Here is a 20,563-nt window from a genome sequence, read left to right on the forward strand (position 1 = left end):
CCCTCACCTGAAATGAAAATAGAGGTGGCTGGATTTCATCCTGATGTGGAGCTCCTTCCCGGGCCGGCTCTTTCCCGTCACTGTTGACAGTTACCTGCCAAGCCCCATGGTTACCTTTGATTTCGCCGTAATGACATCTTGGTACTTAGGATGGCTCTGGGCTCATAATCCTCTCTGCAGCCTTAACCAATTTATGGGTAACCTGAGAGCAAACCTGAGAGCAGGCTCTCACTTCCTCATGATTTTGCTCTTGTTAAATACACTGAAGGTATCAACAAACTGAGCTCGCTGCAGTAGTGTGGCTATTGAATGCTCAGAGTGTGCAACTGTTTGAATGCACACCTGCTATAAATCTCTGCCTTTAGACAGTAGCTGCATGTGCTTGCTGCATTAAAACTGCATTATGTTTTCTTTTCCCAGCTTGTGCTGCTGAAACAAATGCTTTGTTAGCAATAAGCAGGCAGTGCTCCAAAGAGATGCTAAAAGCAGGAGGGAGCATTCAGCAAAGTGGGATTTATCCACAGATTTGCTTTGTCTCTGAGTGCTTTGTCTTTCAAATCCTTCAAGACAAAGCCCTTTATCTGTCTGGTGTGTTTGGAGTGTAAGCACTTCAGGGTTTTCTGTTTGCCTAACAGCTTCTATAATAACTCTGTCTGATCTCTGGAGGACCTACCTGTACATGCACAGTGCACTTGTAGAAGTGTTTCATGGCTGTGAACAGGCTTGGAATTATAGCAGGACACAAGCCACAGCTCCTGCTCCCCATATGTATTAATTGGCTCCTCTAAAAGGAAATCTCTGGGCAGATTACACAGGGGCGGAAGTAGGAGAGGGATCCCCAGGGAAAGCAAACACTTAAGACTTCAAGGTGAGGTGAGTTTGGTGGCACGCTTCTCTAATGACCATCTGATCCAGGAGGTGCCCACTTCCCAAGCACAGATCAAAGACAAAAGGTGACTTCTGAAATGACATGCAACCACCTCTCACATTGCTTAAATTCTCTCCCTCTGCTAACGTTTGATCTCATTTCACTTCTTCTGTCAGTGGAAGCAGGTGGTTGCTTTATTCTCCCCGACAAGTTTGGGTCAGCTAATGGATGCAGTGGGAAAGAGACCTGGATGTAGACCCAGTCCAAACCTTGGTTCAGTCAGTGGAGAGGCTCCTCTTCACTGTGCTTGCTTTTGGATGAGCTCTGAGTTTAAGTGGTTGTGATCTTGCCAAACAGTTAAGATGTGATTGCATATCAGCATGGGACTCAGGATGAGTCCAGCCAGCTACAAGCTGGCAATAGAAAGAGAGGGAATATCATCAAGTTGCACCAAGGGGGGCTGAGGTTGGATATTAGGAAAACCTTCTTCTCCAAAGAGTGGTAATGCATTGGAACAGACTGTCCATGGAGGTGGTGGAGTCACCATCCCTGAAGGTGTTCAAGAAATATGGAGATGTGGTACTTAAGGACATGGTTTAGCAGGCAATATTGGTGGTAGGTGGACAGTTGGACTAAATGATCTTAAAGGACTTTTCCAGTCCCAGTGATTCTATGAGTCTATGAAGCTCCTTGACATGGGGGTATATGGGCTGCAGATTTTCCATGACACGCCATAAATGCACAGCCCCCTTGTACTGACTGCTACCGAGGGCTCATGCTTGCTCTTCTGGGCTCTCTGCTCTCTGTGGTAGCTCTACTGATTGCTGGTGGAAACTCTGGACTAGCAGAAGTTCTGTGGCACATGTGATTGCAGATGGTAGGCACAAGTCGAGCCATTGTAATATTGTTGAGTTAAATCAGGAGCCTCCCTGAGACTCGGCTTATTTGCAAAGCTCTGCTCTGATTTGGCCTATTCTGTAACACACCAGGCTGTTCTGCCACAGTCTTTTAGCCTAATTCCAAATTTAACCTTCTCCTTCCAAGGAGAAAGAGTAGCAGAATTTACCTAACAGGCAAGCTCTTAACAAAGCCTTGGATATCTGATACACATAATGGTCCCAGAGGCATGTTTACTTTGGACTGAGTGAGTGAGTGAAAACCATTCTGGAAGGGCTTTTTCACCCCCAGTGACTTAAACCTAACGAGGAGAAAAGTGATGTGGTTAAAGGGCTATTTAAACAACAGCATTAGTGAGCAGAGTTAGGTTCTCCAACAATACATGTATGTATTTACCTCACACAGGTGCATAAATATGCATTGATTTATATCATGGCACACAGAATGCTCACACATAGGCAGTGATGAGATTTTAGCAGTCCTCTGCTGATGGATGCTTGTTGGGGGGAAGACTGTGAGCAAACAGTGGATTGTTTTTGGGAGGCTATAAGCAGAAGTGCCTGAAGACCTGGGACACGACCATTGGGTTCACCAGCTGCAAAGAGTTTGACTTCCAGGGGTCATCCTGTGTGTGATTTATGTGGCTGGAATAGAGCTGCAGGTGCCTGAGCATTGCTGCAGGTGGATGGGCGCTGGTTGCTACACTTGGTGCCATAAATGCCTTCACCAGCATACCCATAAAATTGGAGAAAAGCATGAAATAAACTATGGGAAACCCTCTCGTGCTGGACATGCTGCTCTGTGGCAAGAGTTCATGTTTTTAGACCAAATGGATGACTGACCTCGTGCTGACAGAATAGGCTGTCAGCACTCGTTCCTTGAAGAAGAGTCTCCCCTTTGCACTTTATCTCCTGGTGGTGATAACGGGAAGGGAGATGCGCAGATTACACCCTGCCTCTTTCACACGATGGGGGTCCTGCTTACCGAGCACTTCCCTCTTTCAACAACCTTACAGGGGCAATGCATCTTATTCCCAGCCAAAGAGCACCTGTCAAGAGCTGGACTGACAGGAAGTATGTCCTCCTTGGCCGTGTTTTCTTACACTTAATTCATAATAACTGAGATGGTTGACCCAAACCTTGCCAGCAACTTGCACAAGAGCCATGCAAGCTCAGATAGCAATGTTGCCATCTCAGGAGTGGAAAAAGACAGCAGTTAGAGGAAGATAGGGCCAAAGTAAAGTGAAATCTCTCTTTATGCTACCATGGTCTTACTGAGGCTATGAGACAGACTTTGCAGAGTAAAGCAGAGTAGCTACTTCTGAGCACAGGGAGTTGGTATCATGGGAGAGGAAATGGCATTAGAGCTCATAGGCACCTGTGAAGAAGTTATGAAAGGAGTCTTTAAGTGCATAAAAACACTAAAACAAAACAGTATGTGGTTGGTTTACTTTTCCTTCATATCTGAATTAGCAATGAAGAGGCAGATACGCTCACTCAGAGGCAGCGGAAGATGAGAGCTGGGTGGTAGGTTCCTACCCACTTCTAATTGGGATCCCGTTGGTAATTATCAACTCCACCATTTGGTACCAGGGAAGAAGAAATGGGAGGCAATAGCGGGCTGCTCCTGCATGACCTATTCTGGCAACGTGCCTTTTAATTTCATGTGAACTGTGCCTGCGAGAAGACGGAAGGATCCAGCCATCATCAAGGAAGATTAGGATTTGGAGCCAGGTTTTGGAAGTTGTTTCCTATCTCAGCAATGAATCAGACACCTTAGGTAAAATTCGGATCCTACTGTATAAGCATTTTGGTTTTAAGTTTAGCAGGGCCAGGATTTCACTAATGACAGCAAATGTAGCCAAGCACTGGTGTGCCTGCAGCTGGGAGCTCTTTACCAGTGTTACATCCTAAAATTGTGTCTCATTTATAATAGTCTCATAGGATCTGATTCTGTTCCCCCTGTATGGGAGTTTATCTGCTGAGTTAAAAGTGACTGGGCACCTCCTGTGCTGTGGTGCTGTGTAGGATGCTCATAGAATCACAGAATCACAACGTTGGAAAGGACCTATAAGATCATCTAGTCCAACCATCCTCCCTTTACCATACCTACAGAAAACCCCTAAACCATATCTCTTGAGATGATGCTGAGATGTTAAGACTGAGTTTTCTCAATGTATGTGAGTCTTGATTATTTTAGAGTGCAGATTTGGTTTCATTTACAACAGGAAAAGTATTCTTTCTCCCTTCTCTAGAAGGAAGACACCCTTGAGAGCTTACTGATATTTTTTGTGTTTGACTTTAAGGCAGAAGTTTGTTCCTAATTAATTGAATAAGTGCTTTAATCCCTGGCCTGAGGGCTTCCCATAGAGCATTAGCTGTATTAAGAAGGAAATGGAGTGTAATCCCTTTAATATAAGCATAGGAGAACACGAGAGTTTCACATTTCTGGAAATAAATTCTTTCCTTGTTTATCTTGTTTATCCTGATATTCATTTGCATAAAATATAGCAGGGATGAAGGGCTTCTCCTTCTAACTGGCTCCAGTGCTGAGGTGCCAGCAGCACGTGGCTCTGGCACTGGCATCCTTGGGCTCTGGTTATGCACCGATGCATAACGGGATGAAAAGAGAAACAGCTCTGGAATTCAGCTCATTCCAATGGTGTTTGTGAACCCAGCTCTGTGACTGCTTTCCTCTGTATCCAGTGTGCTACGAGCACAGAACAAGAAGGAATTTTCTGGCCCAGTGTGAGGAATCAGAAACCCTTCAGAAATCAGTTCCCATAGACCAGGGCCCTCTCCACATCCTTCCAAAGATATTGTCAGCCTGGGAGTTTTCCTCTCATTGCTTTTCAGTAAAGTCAGACCAGGATCCTGGAGCCGAGATGTCGTATTTCTGACTCATGCATCATCACTGGCATTAACCACTATCTGCATTAACTGTAGTGCACGAGAATCTCCTTTCTGATCTGATATCCAGGCTTCTATGTGGCTAAAGAAATTGGACTCTTGGATGAGATTCAGCTGATCAAACCTATGCTTTCCGAGAAAGCAGTTCATTTCTTCCCAAAATACGTGTCTCCACTGGTCACATGAATCAGGCTGAATGAGCCAGGAGGCCAGGAAGGCTCAGCTCAGAGGGAGACATCCTCTTTGTAGACATCTACAATTAGTTGAAATTAGTCTTGGATGAGATGGATCCAAAGGTTGTTAATGCTTGATGCTTTTGAATTACTGCTTTATGGGTATGGGACAGAAGACTGCAGCCCCTCAAGGGCTCACAGAGGGACTTCTCCCCTCTCTTGTGTCCCCAGGTTTAGCTGAAGGAGCAGGTAGCAGCTCCCTGTGTTTGCCTTGGGGTGGCTTTTCCCTGAGAAACCCTCATCCCACACATCATGGGGTGAGGTCCCCTCCCACCAAGGTCTCCAGGGTTCTAGATTGCAGGTGTCTCACAAAGGGTGGGAGGTTTCCCTTCTCCATGGAAACCCTGTTGCCACCAAACATATCCCATTGTGCACATAGCAAGGCACCTCTCCTGCCCTGAGGAGGGACACAGAAGTTCATCTCTCTGCTTGCTGGTGGTGAAGTGCTGTCATCTCATCTCTGCCAGGTCCTGCCAAGCTGCATCTCCTGAGCTCCATAGGTGGCTCCATAGGTGCTCATTGCTGGATGTGTACCCTTCTCACTGCTGAGACTGGATGATGTCAGCCATACTCCAAACACCAGTTTGGGGTATGCATGGATGCTACAGCCTCATCTGAATCCCCTTCCTCCTTCCAGGACCCACACCAAGCCTCTAGATCCCTTGCCCCTTGGGGCAGTGGGGAGCAGAAGATCCGGTATGCCGGCTGTTGAAGGAATGACTTCTTCTGGTCCAGGTTCCAGGTTCACCACAGAGGATGCAATGAGGAAACCAGTGCATTCGAAGGTGAAATACAAAAGGGGTTCCCTCCCTCTCTGGGTTTTGAGTAATGGATTTGCAGTCTGCCAGGTTGGGTAGATAAGAGGAGCTGGTGACAACAGGTTTCTGGGTCCTGGCCAAAGGCAGCCACTCATCTGGGAAGCCCAGAGGGAGAAATGAGTGAAATGCTGGAATAGAGTAATGAGGATATAGAATATATTCTTGCACGTAATGAACGACACTGCTGGCAAGGCACAAGGAACCTTCTGTAAGATGCTGTGTGCTGGCACAGTTATTGGTTCCTTTTATCTCAGTAGGTGCTTTAAGTATTTCAACTTTGTCCAAAGCACCAAAATGAGCCTGAAGGTTCATCTCACCCACTTTCCTGTCTCCAGCAGTGGGCTGTGGTGGATGCCAAGGGGGGAGCACGGGAAACAGGATGAGCACATAGTGATTTCTTCCCTAAAATCCTCTGCACATCTCCTGAAGTTTACACTGTGAATCACCATCCCTGGAGGTGTTCAGGAACCACAGAGATGTGGCACTGAGGGACATGGTCAGTGGGCATGGTGGGTGTGGGCTGGTAGTTGGGCTAGATGATCTTGGAGGTCTTTTCCAACCTTAATGATTCTATGATTCTGTGTTTCTGTCACCACCTTTAGAAGGTGACAGAAGGTGACCAAGCTCCTTGTGTTTGCTTCCTCTCCTTCCAGCCACCTGTGTCACTGGGTATGTACAAGAGCATGTACAAGAAGGAATACACATGGAAAGAGGGAATCAAACCACCCACTGAGGAGGATGTGCAGGTAACTGTGGGCATTTCCTTGCTTTGCTGCATGTATTTTGGTGTCGGCTCCTTGCACTCAGCTATGGGACTGCCTGGGACTGGGTGGGACTGGGATTTGGTGGGTGCAGAGGTGTGAATCCCTTTGGTCCACTTTGGTCCCTACTGCCATGACCCACCAGCAGGGTCCATCTCTGTCCCCAAACCTTCAGCTGGAAATCCCCCTTGTGCCCTCCAGTGAACACATTTGGACAGGCTGTGCTAATTACACTCATTAAGCTGGGGCATTAATGGCTGCATGCTGAACCGCACCTAAGCCTTAGACTCCTATTGCTCCTCGTGAGGCCAATGGAGTGATCAGGATCAGATCCATCCCAGTGCCGCCTTTAGCAGGGGGATTGCATTTGGGGTGGAGATGTCTCCATGCCCTGACACGGGCCTGAGAAGGTTTCTGAGGGGAAGCTTACGTTGTTTTCTTTCTAATCCCCTGGCGGTGCGAGTGACCCCCTGAGCTATTTAATCTGATTTGCTGCGCTCCGCCTGCCCTGCCCTAATTGCTTGTGGCAGCACAGTGGGGACAGCTGTGGTTTGCACAGAGCCACTGCCGAGAAGTGGTGGGGGGCATGTTCGCTTCCTAAAGCACTTTGGGCTCATTCGCTCACAAGAGAAGGAGGGGGAAAAAAGCATTCAGGCTTGGGAGGGAGAGTGGGCAACAACAGAAGAATCATTGTGTGAAGGTGCCCGCTGGGGCTGTCTGTGCAGTAGGGTGGTGGTGGCTCTCATCAGGCCCTGGCTGCACTGCTGTCCTCAGCCCTCTCCTCTCCTCCCCTCTTCCCTGCTGCCAGCTCCCCTCCTCCTGTTCTTGGGAGCACTCCCGCTGCCAGCAGCCTTCATTAGTGGGGCTCTGCTGGGCTGACAAGTGCTTCCCGGAAAGCCTGAGCCTCAGGTGGCCTCCAGGAGGGCAGGGTTAACCCTTGCCTGCTGCGGCACAGGGAGAAGTGGTTGTGGTGCCCAATCCATGCACCTCAACTTCTTTTCTCTATTATTTATTATTACTATTTTTCTCAACAGCTTTGTAAGGCTGTATGCGTTTTGTGGAGGTCCTCATGGAGTCGAAGGGAGGAAACAACTGAGATGTGACTGCTTTCATTGGGTTGCATCTCCCATTGACTCTTCACTGACCCTCTATTAACTTGCAAGGAAAGCTGTTTCACTGGGTCAAGCGCCAATGAGGTCCTTGGGAAATCTAAGTTTTGCTCTTGGACCTTCTCATCTGCTTTTATTAAGTGGATCAAACCACTTGGGAGATTTTCTGTGTGAAATCTGGGGTGATGTCATGCTGGAAGCTTAAGATACCCTTGGGTTAAGACACAAGGCACTATCTGCTCTGTCATCCCCACCAGGGGTTTCCAGAGGCTCTTGTCCCTCCAGAGATGCCTCATGAGGAGCTCTTCAGAACCCTGTGGGAAGAAACTCCCAAATACAGGTGGTCCCCATAGCCCTGCAGCCTCCTCTCACCCTGTCAGGTCATTGCCTCTTCCATCCACCTGCTCTGCTTGTTGCCTTGGCATGTGCTCATCCACAGTGGGAAGACATGAAAAGTTGGAAAGACATAGGAAGATAGAAAGAGAGTGGGAAACAGCAACCAGACAGAAAATCCCAATGTGGAACCAGTTGTGAATTGAGGCTACAACCAGAGAGATCTGGGCTTGCTGCTGTCCTGCTGCAGGTGGTCTCAGTGCCCAGCAAGCCATAAAAAGACAGAAATAGGAAGGATGTGAAGACAAATTAAGGGCTGGAGAACCTCTCCTATGAAGAAAGATTGAGAGAGTTGGGCTTGTTCAGCCTGGAGAAGGCTCCAGAGAGACCTCCCTGTTCTTGCAGGGAGTTTATAAGTAGGAGGGGAGCAGCTACTTATATGATCTAATAGTGACAGGACAAGGGGGAATGGCTTTAAACTAAAAGAGGGGAAATTTAGGTTAGATGTTAGGAAGAAATTCTTTACTTAGAGGGTGGTGAGGCACTGACACAGGCTGCCCAGGGTTGTTGTCTTTGGAGGCATTCAGTGCCAGGTTGGATGCAGCCCTGGGCAGCCTGATCTGGGGGGTGGTAACCAGCAGAGGGGTTGGAAGCAGATGATCTTCAAGGTCCCTTCCAACCTAAACCATTCTATAGTTCTGAGAAAGAGACAGCCTTAATGTTCTGTGCATTATTTAACAATAGTTGTGTGTTTTGTTTGTGGCTGCGGTGTCCCTGTGGGCAGGTAGCACTGTTTAATGATGCTTTAGTAATTGTCCTCCTCACCACGTCTGCTTCTTTCTGCAGAAGCTCAGAGCCAAGGAGTTTGCTGTGCCCAAGGAGCCGCAGGTGATACCATACTATGACAAAGCTGTCAGGGAAGGGAGAGAAGTCGCACCAAGTGAGAAGCAAGAAGGCACTGCCATCAGTCCCAGAATGCTGCAGCAGGCTCATGAAGAGCAGAGAAAGCCCTTCAGTTCTGACTTCCCCATCGCAGAAAGCCATGCACCAAAGCAGTACCTCACTACTGAACTGGCAGGACCAGAGAGGCCACAGGCTCTCAGTGGGCTGAAAAATGAACTGTCTTCTTCCCAGAACCTTCAGGCTGCTGGTGGTGGCCTAGGAGCAGCAGGTAATCCCACTCAGCTGGCACCGGCCAGATCCAACATCTGAGATTCAAGATGGATTCCAAGGTGGATGGGAGGAGGGCAGCACTACTCGGCCATTCTCCAGCATCAAGCAGGGGGATAAGGGCAGGGATGTCCTCTGATGTCCTCTCTGAGTTCCCATCTTCCACCATAGGATGTCTGTCTGTCTGTCTGTCTGGAGCTCTCATCTCTCCCACATGGTCAATAGGGAGAAAAGCCACAGATATTTCTTGTAGCCTAAATGATGCCTTGAAGATCCTAGAATCATAGGATCAAGTTGAGAGGGACTCTTAAAGGTCATCTGGTCCAACTCCCCTGCAAAGAACAGGGTCACTTACAGCTCCATCAGGTGCTCAGAGCCCCATCCAGCCTGACCTTGAATATCTCCAAGGACAGAGCATGAAATAGAATGAACCCTGGCAGCACTTTTCTCTCTCCATGCACTAGAAGGAGAGCTGGGATAAGTAGCTTAGATGGACACGTCTCCATTTGGACAGATAACCATTTAAAGATGCCTGTGAAGACCTGAAGGCTTCAAACATCTCCTTGCTGAGCCCATCTTATGATGTACTGTGCTAGTGACACAACTGCTGTGGGCTCTTTCCTTCTTGCTCTGCCTGTCTGTAGCCCAGCAGTGCTGTATTTCTTTCATACAATGACCTGCAAAGGGTCTCAGCTCCTTTCAGCACTGGGAGCACCATGGAGACAGCAAGGCTCCTTCCACTCACTTCACATCACCATAAATCTTTCCTCCACTGGCTTTGTGAACCAAATCAATTCCAAATTGATGCAACTCAGCAAAGCTTTGCTGAAGGGAACGAGTCTTCCCTTGATTTATACCAGCTGAGACTCCAAGTTGCCGTTGTTATTTGCTTGCTCCCACCCGAGGGCAGGATTTGGGTAATTGATAGATTTTCCCATCTAATGCACTGATGTCTTCCCTCATTTCTCAGGGTCGATGCTGTATAGGCAGAAGCTGGATCCGACCTGGGGTACCTACCAGCACTTCATGCTGGAGGCAGGCCAGGCCCTGCAACACGAGGCTCAGCAGAACAAGAATATGGGCATAGGCTCATCGGTTTTGAAGAAAGGTCAGTGGGTGGAGGCTGTGGCAGATTACCTGTGGCCTTCAGCCTGGCTTTGGACTTGAGTTTACTGCAGGAAGGTGAAGTAATTACAGTGGGAAATGCCTGCAGGATCCCCACAGCCATCCACCTGTTGGTGGGAAGAAGTAGGGCAGGAAAAATAGGTTTCATCCAGAAGGGGTTGGAGCATCGTAAATAACATCTTTTCCATCCCCATTTCCATATGGGCCTTCTTATGCACTTCTTGCATTTTCCCTTGGTTAACCCTCCTTCATGGTCATGGTAGCTCCAGCATTTAAGTTGGAAGCGAAGGGCCATCGAGTCCAACTCCCCTGCAATGAACAGGGACATTTAAAGCCAGATCAGGTGCTCAGAGTCTGATCCACTGTGACCTCATCATTATTTGTTCTCTCCTTCACTAGAGGGCTCTGACCATGACCAGAGAACTACCTACAGCATCGACTTCCAGGGCCAGCCTGTAGCCGACAAAGGAAGCTGTGTAGCAAATAAGAATCAATCTCACGTTTTCACTGAAGATGTACTCCTCCGCAAGTAAGGGAAAGCTGGGCTGGGGGAGTGGGTTGGGAGTGGGGACAGGGTAAGAGAAGAAGAGGGAGGTTTTGGAGCTGGTTGGGGTTCGAAGGTGTTTCTCAAGTGTATTTCTCCATGTTCACATTATGCAAAGTGCCCAAATGAATTCCCTCGGGGCCACGGCCTTCCACAAGGCTCAGCCTTTACTTGGGAAGTTTTATAGTGGGGGTTGGTATGAAGCTTTTCCTGGGGCAAACATTGACAGTTCCACCCAGGAATCAGGAACTGAGGGTCCTGTTGGATGGGCACAGGAGGGCACAGCTCCACATCTCAAAGCCTGGGCTTCCCCTGGGGAAGGGAGCTCTTGGATCAGACAGGGCAGGAGCTGTTTGTGAGGTGACTCATCTGCACACTATGAACAAACAGGCATAAACTGCTCCTGAGCTCTCATTTCTCACCAGAAAGGTAATTCCTCCCTGCTGCCTCATCCCCCCACCTCCCCATAGCACATATATATTCCAGATTTACACTCAAGTCTTGGTGGGTGACTGGTCCCAGTGACTGTACCCACTCCTCAATACCTTCTCCGTGTTCCCCATAGGAACCGCTGGGTGTCTGAATACAAGGACAACTACAGCGTTCAGCTACAGAAGCTGAATCGAGCATCTAAAGGCTACACTGCAGAGCTTGGCTCTGCCTTGAAGCCCCAAGGGGAGTCCTCCCAGAGTGAGGCTGCACCAGACACAGCCCAGTGAATGGTGCTGCATGGTAAGTGGCAGCATTACCTGTGTCTGTGCTGAAAGACACTGTGCTGGGGGTTCAGTGGGATTTCAGGGCCTGAGGCAGTGAGATTAAAGGGAGACTTCAGTGAGGTGATGAGCCAAAGCCTGAGCAGCCTCACTGAGCTGGCCTCACTGAACCAGGAGACCTGCATTACACTGTGGTGTTCTGATTGATGTTAGGATGTGTTACCTGTGCTGTTCTGTGTTTGCAGCTCCCTATTCTCCAAGCCATGGGATATTTTCCACCGTAGATCCTGGAAGCCTGGAAACGTCTCTTCCAAACCCACCATTACCAAATACTTCTAAATTGTTCAGCAGAAACCTTTTTACGCACAAATTTCAGGAAGAAACATGAGCTTTTCTCACTGTCTGAAATAAAAAGGGTTTTTTGGACGGCGCAGAGCTAAAAGCACCCATCAAACCACCGTGTCCATTTACTGTCTTAAAAGCCTCGTGTATGTTATCCAGGGCAGCCAGCATTGATTTTGCTGTGTGTTTTTGGGGCTTAGGTTGGTTTCTAGGATGTGTGAAAGGAGCAGGGCTGCTGCCAGCCTGAAGGTGGCATTGCAGGGCTATGGATGCATGGAAGCTGCTGGGAATGGCCCTGATCCTGCCCAGCTCTGCTCAGCGGGTACTAAAACTGTCCTTGAAATGGCAGCATAGAGACCTTCCTCCTCAGCATCTCAAACATGCTGCTTTCACGTGACCTGTTTATGATACTCAAGGATAAGCAAAATACTTTGAACAGATACAGGCAAAATATCCAAATAGAATAGTGAGAACCAATAACCTCTTTTACAGTAATATCAAACATACCTAGACCAGGAGCAGATGGTGATGGCATCTAAAGACAAAGCAGCATTCTGGTCCCTGCCCCAAGGAACTGACTGTCAAAGGGAATCACCTCTTTTGCTTCTTTACACAACACTGGTATTTCACTCATCACCACCCCCCAGAGACACCTTTTGCCATTAATTTGCTGCAGGACCCCAGGAAAGCCACCTCATAGGACAAGTGATAATAGCCTTAAGTTGTGCCAGGGGGGCTTCAGTTGGATATTAGGAGAAAGTGGTAATTCATTGGAACAGACTGCCCAGGGAGGTGGTGGAATCTCCATCCCTGGAGACATCCAAGAACTGTGTCAATGAAGCACTTAGGGACACAGTTAGTGAGCATGGTGGGGATGGGCTGATAGAAACAAATGTCCACATTCGATGGTACACTTGTGATGCACACATCATAGTAATAATGAAGATGTTCAATCAGGCAAACTGACCATGGACTTGCTAATGGTGCCCTTAACTGTGTGCTTATCTGCAATGAATGGTAGACCCTCCAGGGGCACCCTTGGAGGTCTTTAGCTTCATACTGGCTCCACTAATGTGTGGCACTTTCAGTCTGTGGGTTGTTCCTTCTCTCCTGGCAGCTGGGGAACTAAGGCAGATCAAATCACTCCTCAGGTGAAAAATATAGAGCCACCTATGTTAGTTTTCCCATCCCAAGAGAAATCCAAGCAATGACCTCCATAGAGCCATCAGACACAAGTTCCTTCTTAGGGCACTCAGTTGATCCCATCGCAGAATACACAATCCAGTAAATGAGGTCTGGAGGTTTTCTCCCCGTTGCAAGCATCACTTAGGGAAAATAAGTTCACAGTAGGGAAGTGATGTTCCGTGAGTGCCTTGGTGCCATCTCCTGGGTGGAAGGGGAAATTCTCCCTTTAGGGGTGAATGTGTGTCCAGACACCCTCTTGGTCCCATCTGTGCAGGCTGTCTGCTAGTAATGGGGTGTGTGAATGTGACACTGGGGTAACAAACTGTGCCCCATCCACTTTGTTGTTCAATACTTTTCTATCTTAAGATGCACAATGAGGATGTCTGCTCTGGGAAAAGGATGTTCCATCACTGTCATCATCACAGATGACGAAAGCAATATATATCAGCAAAATTATTCTCATTCATTAGGGGATGTCGATTAATCAGAGCTTTGGGAGTAGTGTATCTTTAATATAACTTTCTTGAGCCAACAATGGGGATCAAAAGAGATGGAAAGAAAGAAGGAGAAGAGAGAAAAGCTTGTTGCAAAGCAGCTGATGGCTTGTAGTTGGGAATAAAGCAGCCACTCCTCCCAATCTTCATTATGTGGCCTTTGAAGACACAAGCACTGCCCTGCACTCAAGGAACAATGGTGCCATCCAGCCATGCCTTCCTCCTTAGGAGGAGCCAGTTTGATATCAATTATCAAAATGATAAAGCATAATTTCCTTCCTTTTATTTTTTTAACAGTATCTAATTGAAACACACTGTATTTGCTGTCTCAGTTTTAGCTCTTCCACATCCAGCTGGGAACAGACAGATGTGCTACTCAGTGGTAGAACGGGATGCCAAAACAATAGGAAAAAGAAATAGATTTTATTCCTCTACAGGCTATTCCAGCAGATGAAACAAGGCTTCTGGCCAAGTTGCTAATAATAAGCCAATTAATTTAGTAGGTTTGCAGAGCAAATGGTCACGTCAGAAAGCTTCAGATCTGATAAACACTGCAGAGTCTCCCAGCCTGGCTGTGCTAAATGTTAGCACTGTTAATCTTAGTTCGCAGTAGGAGATGGCCCTGTGTTTACTCAAGGAATGTGCAAGGATGTCTGGGTCCGGGGAATGGTGGTGAATGGGGTTAAATCTGGCTGGCCACTGATCTCAGGTGGTGTTCCTCAGGGTCAGAATCTTGTTTAATGTCCTTAGAGATGATCTGGATGAGAGGATTGGGTGCACCCACAGCAAGTGTGCAGATGACACCAAACTGGGGAGGAAGCATTGATCTGAATGAGGGATGGTCCTACCAAGGGATGTGGATAGACTGGATCGAGGGGCTGAGGCCAACTGTGTGAAGTTCAACAAGAGCAAGTGCTGGATCCTGCAAAAACAACAATAAAACCTGGTGATCTAAAGGAAAAACAGATGAACAGCAGCTAATGGGCCTGAGGAAGATGAGCCATCAATCCATATGGCGTGTGAGGTTGGGGCAGGGGTCCTGTGCAAAGAAACCTGGGCATCTTACAAAAGTCAGGACCATGAGGTTGGGAGGAGGACCTCAACAAGGAAGGCCCTTGTGATTTCACACAGAGGATGGTGGCACACTGGAACAGGTTGCCCAAGGAGGTTTTGGATGCCCCATCCCTGGAGGCATTCAAGGCCAGGCTGGATGTAGCTCTGGTCAGCCTGGTCTGGTGGTTGGCAGCCCTGCATATGGCAGAGGGGTTGAAACTGGATGATCATTATGGTCCTTTTCAACCCAGGCCATTCTATGGTTCTATATGTCCATGCAGCAGAGAGCACACTGCCAGCCAATGGTCGTGGTGTTTCAAGGACCTTAAGATGTGCAGGAAGGTGAGTGAGGGCTCTGTAGAGTGGGACGTGTGCCTGAGCCATATGCTGAGGATGAAACTCTTGGATCTATCAGTGTATTTGTTCCTGCTCAGTGCTGTCTTGAAACTCATGTGAGAGATGGTAGGCATTTAGCACTTGTGTTTCTTGCATTAGTTTTCTGGATGTTTAATAGGAAGTAAGTGGTTTGTACTCCAAATAGAGCTATGTAGCCAGTGTGAGAAATACCAGCTATTAGCTCTGGTGCTTTGGCTTTAAAGGCAGTTCTTCCTCAAGCCAGCCATGGGCATGATGCTGCGTTCCCAGATTCACATTTGCCACAGTTACTTCACATCCTATAATAGAGGTTTTACTACTCAAATACTGTTGTGTTTTTCTTTTCTTCCCATTGAGACGGGAGGGACCTATTCCTTTCTTCCTTTCTCAATCAAAAACCTCAATGCTATGAATAATTAATAGCCACATCAGAGGGTGATAGTGGGGTCTCATGGCAATGATTCCATATCTCCTGGTGTACAAATATGTTGGTTTTGGTGAACCAGTCACTGAGTGCCTACACCAGGCCTGCAGACTGCAGCAGGTTCCCCCCAGGTACCTGTTCACCCCCAGCTGACCATGCTTGGTAGGCCTTGTGTGCTGCGTTTGGTGAGATTCCTTCAGAGGAAAAGGAAAATAAAGTTTGTTTCTTTTGTAACAATGTTGAAAATTGATTTTCTAGATGCAGGTTGCTTCCCCAAGTGTCCAAGTGAGTTAAAAGTCAATGGCTATGACGTAAAATCACAGAATGGTTTGGGTTGGAAAGAATCTTAAAGCCCATTTAGTTCCAGCTCCCTGCTGTGGGCAAGGACACCTGCCCAGATGCCCCATCCAACCTGGCCTTGAGCACCCCCAGTAATGGGCCAGCCACAGCTTTTCTGGGCATCCTGGTCCTGTGTCTAAAAAGTAAATAATTTCTTCCTTTAATCTCATTTCTTAGTTGAAAACCATTGCTCTTTCCATACCACTGCACACTCTGGTAAAGAAAAGAGATTAAAGAGATGGTGAAGAAAAGTCATAAAGGGATTTAGGTACAGAAATCACAGTTATGACCTTGGAAGCTGTACCTAACCAGCAATGGAAACTTGTGCATCCCTATGGTTTGAGTAGTAAGGATCTCCAGGGAGTTGTCTGTCTACCTAAGGAACTGGATCCAAATTCCTCTTTGTGGATGGTCTAAGCCTGGCTATAATTCATACTGAGGGTACGACCTCAGTTTGGGACTGATGCACAAAAAAAGTCAGATCACTAAGGTTAAAACGGGCTGTTTTTCACATATCAAAGCCTGAAATGAAAAAATACAGATGGGCTCCAGTCCTGCATTTCTTATCTCACATTTATCAAGGATTGTGATGAGAACAAACCACAGGAGGACACTGAGTGTAGCTGTGCTTCCAATAACCCACAAACTATTATACCTGGACAACTGCGGCTTCTTCAATCCTCTTCTCAAAGTAAATCAATACATTTGGTAGTCTACACCTCTGGAAGCTTGTAGGCTCTCCTGGGTACCTCAGCAGTATTTTCTGGGTTAAAATGTTCTTCTCATTCAGCCTCTAGCATTAGCAATCTCCCTGCAAATGACTGTATGAAGATTCAGAAACGTTTCCCTGTTATCAAGCACAAAAGGATGGGGGTCCTTCCTGCTGACAGAAATGCTGTCTGCAACATGCTATTCATTTGGTATAGGATTCTGGGGCATTAAGGAGACTGAATCTCTTTTTCTTTTAACGTCAGTCTCATCAACTATCTCTTCTGGGTACCCAGTATCTAAGTATCTTCTCAATACCATCTCTTTGCCCAGAAAGGTGGTGGATGCTCCATCCCCAGAGACAACCAAGGTCATGCTGGATGAGGCTCTGAGCACCTGATGGAGCTGTAGGTGTCCCTGCTTATTGCAGAGGGGTTGGGCCAGATGGCCTTTAGTGTCTCTTCCAACTCAAACCATCCTATGAAGGTCTCTTCCAACTCAAACCATTCTATGAAGGTCATTTCCAACTCAAACCATCCTATGAAGATCTCTTCCAACTCAAATCATTCTAAGAAGGTCTTTTCCAACTCAAACCATCCTATGAAGGTCTCTTCCAACTCAAACAATTCTATGAAGGTCTTTTCCAACTCAAACCATCCTATGAAGATCTCTTCCAACTCAAACCATTCTAAGATACGATACTGCCCAGAAGAGCCTCTATAAAACATATTTTCAGCACGTCTTTCTGTTCTGGATCACTTCAGATACTTCCTAGTTTTCCAGACCAATCTTTTAAAGATATCTGTTATCATTCAAATGGTGGATGATGGTGGTGTGGATCAATTATTCAACACACTCTTGCTTTAACAGCTGAGCTGTAGAATTGCATTGGCCTTCCAATTCATAGAAGCTCAGTGCTCGCAAATAAAGCAGTGGCTGCTTTTTAAATGACAAACTCACTATTGGAGGAGTCTGGGGGATACGATCAATACATAAATCAACACCCTGGGGAAAAGAAGTTGAATTGTGGGGTTTCTGCTCTGGGAGAACCAATTTTGTGAGTCATGCAGTTCAGAAGTGAATGTGAGAGGAGTTCTTGAGCTTTAACTTTTCACGGTGCAGAAGCTGCCAAACTCTACTGATTGCTCTGCCTGTGAAAAAAAGATATGAAATAATTTCATATGCAAGGTTCCCCTCCTAATGCGTGTTTAATTAAAAACTTAATTGACTTGAGCTAAGCATTTTTGGACCCCGGTAAAGTAAATGAACATCTAAAGCTCCCTTGAGGCCATTATAACAAGTACTATCCAGACAAAAAGTCTTTACCATGACACAGAGCAAAACCAAGATGCGTGAAACAGCCAAGATGGTGGCTGGGTCTGAACTGGGCAGTTGGGGACCCCACACTAGGGCAGGGTTTGGTTCTGTTGGTGGAAACTGTTCTGGTTTCTGCCCTCCAAGAGATCTTCTTGTCCGTGTTTCTGTTATATATACATAGAGATATATTTAATGGAGTAGCATTTTGCAAGTAGTCAGCTCAAGAAGAGCTTGAACTGCTCTAATTAGTGCAGCCTTTGAGGACATCTTGTGTTTTCACTGAAAAGGGAGCAGCACACAGCACTCTCCATTAATGGTCTGTGTAACAGGAACTTTAAGAAAGAAAGGGGCTGATATCTCTGGGCTGAAATAATCTAGTGAAATTGCCAGGTTGCTAACACCTGAAGATCCATTGAGATGACCCATTCCCCAGGACGCAGCTGGGGAAAATTCCATAAAATTCATGGAAGAAAGCACAGGAGGAAGAATATGGCTCCATTTATTATAGAAATTGTAGCTTTGTAATGGTGAAGCCTGACTTCTCCTGAAAGCAGTCATTTGAATGGGAAGCATCACTGAGATGGGAAAGGCATTCAGCAGAATTACATGTTTCCAAATCCCATGAAGGTCAGGTTGTCAGAGCCAGAGCTGGAGCCAGCCATGAAAAGCAGAATAAGCAAAAAGAAGGTAATTCTGTGTTTCAATATTCCAGGTCAGGCAGTGGAGAGCAGGGAGATCATTACTGTGGAGACCCACTTGGGTCTTCCATCTCCATCTTCTGTTCAGCCCAATGTGGTTTTCTGGGCTAGAGCTGCACACCCCAATGAAGGCAGGAAAGCCACAGAGAAGAGCTCAGCTTGTGTCTGTGATACAAGTGGAGCTTGTGGTCCCTTCCACCATGCTTCCCATGTCCAAGCAGAAAGTTCAAGTTATGATAGCAGAGGCTTGGAAGGATCAGGTCTGGGTTTGCCCTCTGGGATGTGCGATGGTGTATGGAAGAAAACAAGACCCATGGAATGGCTGCGTTCATGTCAATGTTGTTCTTCAGTGTTGCCAATGTGGGTGTCTCCTCTCCCATTTGGACAATGCTCTGTTTCCTCAAGATTAATGGGTTGCAGAAACAATAACACCTCGCTACAGGAGTTGCCATTGAAGAGATCAGTTTGGCTTTCATTGGTTTCCCTTCCGCGATGTTTGTAGTGCACAATAATGCCAGGTGTCCACTGGAAACCTTCCTCCCATCTCCTCCCAGTTACTCAGCTCAATTCTTGTCAGCCTGCCATCAAGCCAAGCAGCCTTGTGAGGCATTAACATGTTTGGTGGTTGTTGTTAGCTTGCCAGCATCAATGACATTTGGAAAGACAGTGATGAGTCATAAAAGACAAATGGTTACTGCCTTCTGCTTTTTTATGTATGTATATAATTAGATCTTTTCAGCACGAGAGAAAGCAGCCCTTGTCCAGCTTGTCAGGACAATAATAGAAAGAGAGAAGAAAATCTTCTTTGGCAGCTTACTTCAGCCTGAGAAGTGGTTTTCATGGTAAGTGTCAGACGTGACTTTCTGTTTCCTCAGAGATTTATCGTACAATTTCACTGCTGTTGCCAGAAATGCAGTAGAGCCATGAAACACAATTACTGTAGGTAAGTAAAAATTCTGCAGCTATTTAAATAGGCACTGGACTGTGGCACTCTGTGGGATAAATTGCCTTTTTCCTCTGGCAGTTTTGTGCTCTCCTCCCACTCAGAACAGCACGTAGCACTCTGGCACTGCTGCCCTTTCCTTCCACGTAAGCACTCCCCTCCCTCACGTTAGACACAAAACGTTATCACACAGAACCCAGAGCTTCTTCTTTCAGACCTTGATGCTGATTCATTGAGCAGCTTTTGGCAAGGGATGGAGGCTGACAAAATCGTCCACCCGTTTCTGATGACTCAGTTTGAGAGCTGTGGTACCTCTTGGGTTTGAGTTTCTTGAAGGGCTTTGAGAGCCCAAAGTGCCCATTGAGTTACACAACGCTGCTGCAAACCCAGCCTTGGTATCTCAATCTGGGCACTTGAGGAATGTTGGCCTTACTCACTGGGTTTGTGTTTATGGCTCACAGGGGAAATACCAACGCTCCTTCTGGATGGTAGACTCTTGTTTGCAAAACATGGTGATCCATAGGAGAAAGTGCAGTGGTGTAAGAAGGGAAAGGAGGGTGCCCATGCTACAAACCTGACCATCTGATAACTAGGCCGTGCCCTTCTACAGGCAGAAGCATTTTGCTTGCAAGTACAACCATATTTCTATTGGATCATCAGTCAGCATGCAAGGACTGGGATCTGACACCATTAGATCTTTTCCCAGGGGATAAATGGCCCAAGGTCCCTCAAGGTGTCAGATGAAGATTCAGATGGTGCTGCTCTCTGCCATAGAGAGAAATGCCCATTTGTGGTTGGGCTGAAATGAAGCAGTACCAAACATTTCAAACACACAAGTAGAAAAGCATTCAGGAACTGTCACCATTGCTGAGATGACCATACAGCTTCACAGCTGGCTGAATCAAGATAGACAGGAAAGCTAATGCTCGCTTCTTCCTTCTACCCTTCATGCAGCTGCCCTGCATAAACAACGCTGAACAAGGGGCTGTACCTTCACACGAGGCTCCTCTTGAAAAGATGAAGGAAAACAAACACATTTGACATCCCTCAGGGCCTATTTATCCAGTCCCATATTATTTACAGTGTCATAGAATCACAGAATGGCCCAGGTTGAAAGGGACCTGGAGGATCATGAAGCTCCAACACACCCCACTGCAGACAGGGCTGCCAGCCTCCACATTGAACACCAGCCCAGGCTGCCCAGG

At 47.0% G+C, this 20,563-nt stretch overlaps 1 protein-coding gene across 4 annotated transcripts; it reads left to right on the forward strand.

Moving 5' to 3' along the window:
* Nucleotides 1–5,278: 5,278 nt before the first annotated feature.
* Nucleotides 5,279–11,913, forward strand: LOC107313853. Of its 4 annotated transcripts, none has more exons than XM_015862533.2 (8): nt 5,279–5,419; nt 5,545–5,692; nt 6,379–6,471; nt 8,775–9,099; nt 10,069–10,206; nt 10,623–10,752; nt 11,333–11,499; nt 11,726–11,818. In XM_015862533.2, exons 2-7 carry the CDS (start codon nt 5,606–5,608, stop codon nt 11,484–11,486), a joined length of 927 nt encoding a protein of 308 aa, XP_015718019.1. In that variant the 5' UTR covers nt 5,279–5,419; nt 5,545–5,605; the 3' UTR covers nt 11,487–11,499; nt 11,726–11,818. The 4 variants fall into 4 exon arrangements, with proteins under 4 accessions (XP_015718019.1, XP_015718020.1, XP_015718017.1 ...); XM_015862534.2 differs by having other exon boundaries at nt 5,279–5,374; XM_015862531.2 differs by having other exon boundaries at nt 5,279–5,692.
* The last annotated feature ends 8,650 nt before the right edge of the window (nt 11,914–20,563 follow it).

This window comes from Coturnix japonica, chromosome 4, assembly GCF_001577835.2.
Source record: "Coturnix japonica isolate 7356 chromosome 4, Coturnix japonica 2.1, whole genome shotgun sequence".
In the NCBI taxonomy this organism is placed as follows: Eukaryota; Metazoa; Chordata; class Aves; order Galliformes; family Phasianidae; genus Coturnix; species Coturnix japonica.